The sequence below is a fragment of the Limulus polyphemus genome, unplaced genomic scaffold (assembly GCF_000517525.1).
Source record: "Limulus polyphemus unplaced genomic scaffold, Limulus_polyphemus-2.1.2 Scaffold4624, whole genome shotgun sequence".
Classification (NCBI taxonomy): Eukaryota; Metazoa; Arthropoda; class Merostomata; order Xiphosura; family Limulidae; genus Limulus; species Limulus polyphemus.
The window spans coordinates 48,034-52,107 of record NW_013670234.1 but is presented as its reverse complement, the minus strand read 5'-3'; the positions used below and the strand labels follow the sequence as shown (position 1 = coordinate 52,107).

Below are 4,074 nucleotides of genomic sequence, written 5' to 3'. Positions count from 1 at the left end.
AACATGAACATTGGTAAAGATTAGTGACTAGAAAACAAACATGAACATTGGTAAAGATTAGTGACTAGAAAACAAACATGAACATTGGTAAAGATTAGTGACTAGAAAACAAACATGAACAATGGTAAAGATCAGTGACTAGAAAACAAGCATGAACAAATGGTAAAGATCAGTGACTAGAAAACAAACACGAACATTGGTAAAGATTAGTGACTAGAAAACAAACATGAACAATGGTAAAGATCACTGACTAGAAAACAAACATGAACAATGATAAAGATCACTGACTAGAAAACAAGATGAACAATGGTAAAGATCAGTGACTAGAAAACACTTACTGGTCTTTCACTCTTGTATACCACCCAGATGCTGTCCTTTAGTCACACTATACACCCTGTTACTGTCTTTAGCTTGTAATATACTACACAGATACTGTCCTTTACTCAAACTACACCATGCTGGTACCATCCTTGTACTGTCCTTCACTCACACTATACTGTCTTTGTACTGTTCTTCACCTACTATACCATCCTCGTCACGTCCTTCACCCATGCTATACCATCCTCATACTGTCCTTCACCCATACTATACCATTCTTGTACTGTCCTTCACCCACACTATACCATCATTGTACTGTCCTTCACCCACACTATACCATCCTTTACTGTCCTTCACCCACACTATACCATCCTTTACTGTCCTTCACCCACACTATACCATTCTTGTACTGTCCTTCACCCACGCTATACCATTCTTGTACTGTCCTTCACCCACGCTATACAATCCTTGTACTGTCCTTCACCCACGCTATACAATCCTTGTACTGTCCTTCACCCACGCTATACAATCCTTGTACTGTCCTTCACCCACACTATACCATCATTGTACTGTCCTTCACTAAAGTACCCAAGTAAATGTAAATATATATCACATGACAGCATATAAAACAAATACTGCATTATGTGTTCTTTATACTGATACACACTTCACATTAAAATACAAGCCATATTATGTGCTACACATAGTAATACACACTTTACATAGAAAATACATGCCATATTATGTGTTACATATACTGATACACACTTCACATTAAAATACAAGCCATATTATGTGTTCATTATACTGATACACACTTCACATAAAAAATACATGCCATATTATGTGTTACACATAGTAATACACACTTTACGTAGAAAATACATGCCATATTTTGTGTTACATATACTGATACACACTTCACATAAAAATACAAGCCATATTATGTGTTACATATACTGATACACGTGTACCAGTATATGTAACACATAATATGGCTTGTATTTTCTATGTGAAGTATGTATCAGTATATGTAACACATAATATGGCTTGTATTTTCTATGTGAAGTCACATAATATGGCTTGTATTTTCTATGTGAAGTTTACACATAGTGAGAATATCAACTAATTTAATGTACTTGACTTATAAGCCTAGCAGTTAATTCACTGGTAAATTCCAGTAATCAACTGGCTCTACTTGTAACACAAGACAACTAACCTGCACTGGTTGAGTATAAGGAAGAGTAACACTATGATGAGTTGAGTTTAATAGAGGTATGCCAACACCAGGAGATGCTGCTCGATTCTCTGGTCCACTCTGTTCAGAAGCAGCCATGTTACTTTTGACAATATTCCAGAAACTACCTAAGAGGACTTTATGCTTCAAAGATGTGGATAATAAAATATGATTTAAAATCATTAAATATATATATATATATATATATATATACACACAATTTCAACTAAGTTTAACTTATATATAGAAAGTTATCACAAAAATTTTAAACAATATTTGTGACTGGATCAAACTGGACTGAACTAACCCAAAGAGTTCTTACACAGTAATAGATACAATATTACTGAATCAATCTACACAGAATGAAATTTCATGTCAATGTTAAAATTACAAATAGCTAATATTGATTTCTTGCATTACAAAACTCAATTTCCTGACATGATAACAAAATAACTCCAGTATCATATGTACATCTTGATACTTAGTATGCCAACAATGCAACTCCAGTATCCAACATATATCTTGATGCTTAAAATGCTAACAAAATACACCTGTATGCAATAAAGAATATTGATATTTAACCCAATACCAGACACGTACACCATCTGTCTACACAGATGAAGATCACACATAACCGTAACTGTTGTACACGTACACTATCTGTCTACACAGATGAAGATCACACATAACCTATGACTGTTGTACATGTACACTATCTGTCTACACAGATGAAGATCACACATAACCATGACTGTTGTACACGTACACTATCTGTCTACACAGATGAAGATCACACATAACCGTAACTGTTGTACATGTACAATATCTGTCTACACAGATGAAGATCACACATAACCGTAACTGTTGTACATGTACACTATCTGTCTACACAGATGAAGATCACACATAACCATGACTGTTGTACACAACCTATTAATCCTCCTTTTTACCTTAGTTAAAAAATTATAAGTTTTGAAATTTGCAAATTTAGAACAGGGTAGTCTTTGCAGCAAACAAACAAGTCTTCTAGAAAAAAAGATCAGGGTAGTCTTCATAGCAAACAAACAAGTCTTCTAGAAAAAGAACAGGATAGTCTTCGTAGGCAAACAAACAAGTCTTCTAAAAAAATATCAGGGTAGTCTTCGTAGCAAACAAACAAGCCTTCTAGAAAAAAGATCAGGGTAGTCTTTGTGGTAAACAAACAAGCCTTCTAGAAAAAAAAGATCAGGGTAGTCTTCGTAGCAAAGAAACAAGTCTTCTTTACATTCTTTAACCTCTTCTGTGTTAAGACATTTTTTGGAAAATGAACTCAAAAAAGAAATTCATGGTTTATTCATCTTTCTTTTGACAGCCTATATTTATATAATAATGAAAGAAAATATATTTAATTTTCTGTTATTATATTTGTGCATAAAATATACTTGATAAATAAATGTTACATTTATATGTGATTATTATTATTTCAATTAAACTACAGTAAAAAATACAAATGTTTTTCTCCAGTGTTTATGATACACTAGTTTATAAACCCATCATAGACAGGAAAAACTACATTACATTGTATATAAGCACAAAAAAAAATACAATTCTGAAATATCTCTGTATACACAGCATTTCTTGTGCATAATTTTATAATTATTAAACAGTTTTTTCTGTGTCATCATCTGCTTGATGTACACTTTAACTGATTTTGATTTCTATTCTGTGTTAGAGCTCGATAAAGTTGCCCATGAGTGCAAACACACTATTCCATAACATCACAATTATAGAAAATGTTGGTATTATTTGAAATTGCCTCTTTTTTAAAAATAAATGGCACCAAATCAATCCTCGGTAAAAATTATCAAACTCATTTATTTGTGCCTGTTACAATCTCAGCATCTAGGAAAGTTTCGTGTAACTTTTTGTCAATACTATTCATTCTGCTTCAGTTTCTCTAATTATTTTCTTCCTCTTGCTAAGTGACATTTTCTTTCTTGCACTGTTCCATCCATATTAGGTATTTCTATTTATACGTAATAAGTTATGTTGAAGAGAATAATATTATTAATAAATTGCAAAACAAACCATTTTAATCAGTGCTGACAGTAAAGTCCATATGGGTTAAATGTTTTTTTCTGTAAAACATTTATTCAGTTTCACTGTACAGACATTTAATGAAATTTTCTGCAAGGAAAATGCAGATTTCGAACATAATACATCGACAAAAAGAAAATTAGCCTGCAAATTAATTGGAAATATCACGTAGTATGCAGTTACAGTTGTAACTTACTGTTTAATTTGAATACATGTGGTACCATTTATGAAAGAAATTTTGAACTATTTTTGTGTTATTCAGAATTTTAGTTTAGAATTTATTCAATGGAAATCAGAAGCTGAGTAAAATTGCATGTTTTAATTGAAATGTCAACCAATATCTAAAATTCTTGATTTAATCTATAATAGTACTCACATTTTTCTGGATTTTCAAAGAGCTTGCTGTAAATATAATCAGTTATGGGGGGGGGGGGGGGGGGGTA

General features: G+C 32.3%; 1 protein-coding gene across 2 annotated transcripts in view; it reads right to left on the bottom strand.

Annotated features, from left to right (window-relative positions):
• Positions 1-4,074, bottom strand: part of LOC106471435 (sn1-specific diacylglycerol lipase beta-like) — a 28,741-nt gene that overhangs the window by 4,308 nt on the left and 20,359 nt on the right. The window contains exon 9 of one of the 2 annotated variants that reach the window (XM_022400047.1): positions 1,538-1,699. In XM_022400047.1, coding sequence (XP_022255755.1) covers positions 1,538-1,699 — 162 coding nt within the window. The remainder of the gene's footprint in view (positions 1-1,537; positions 1,700-4,074) is intronic. The other variant, XM_022400048.1, reaches the window with a different exon arrangement.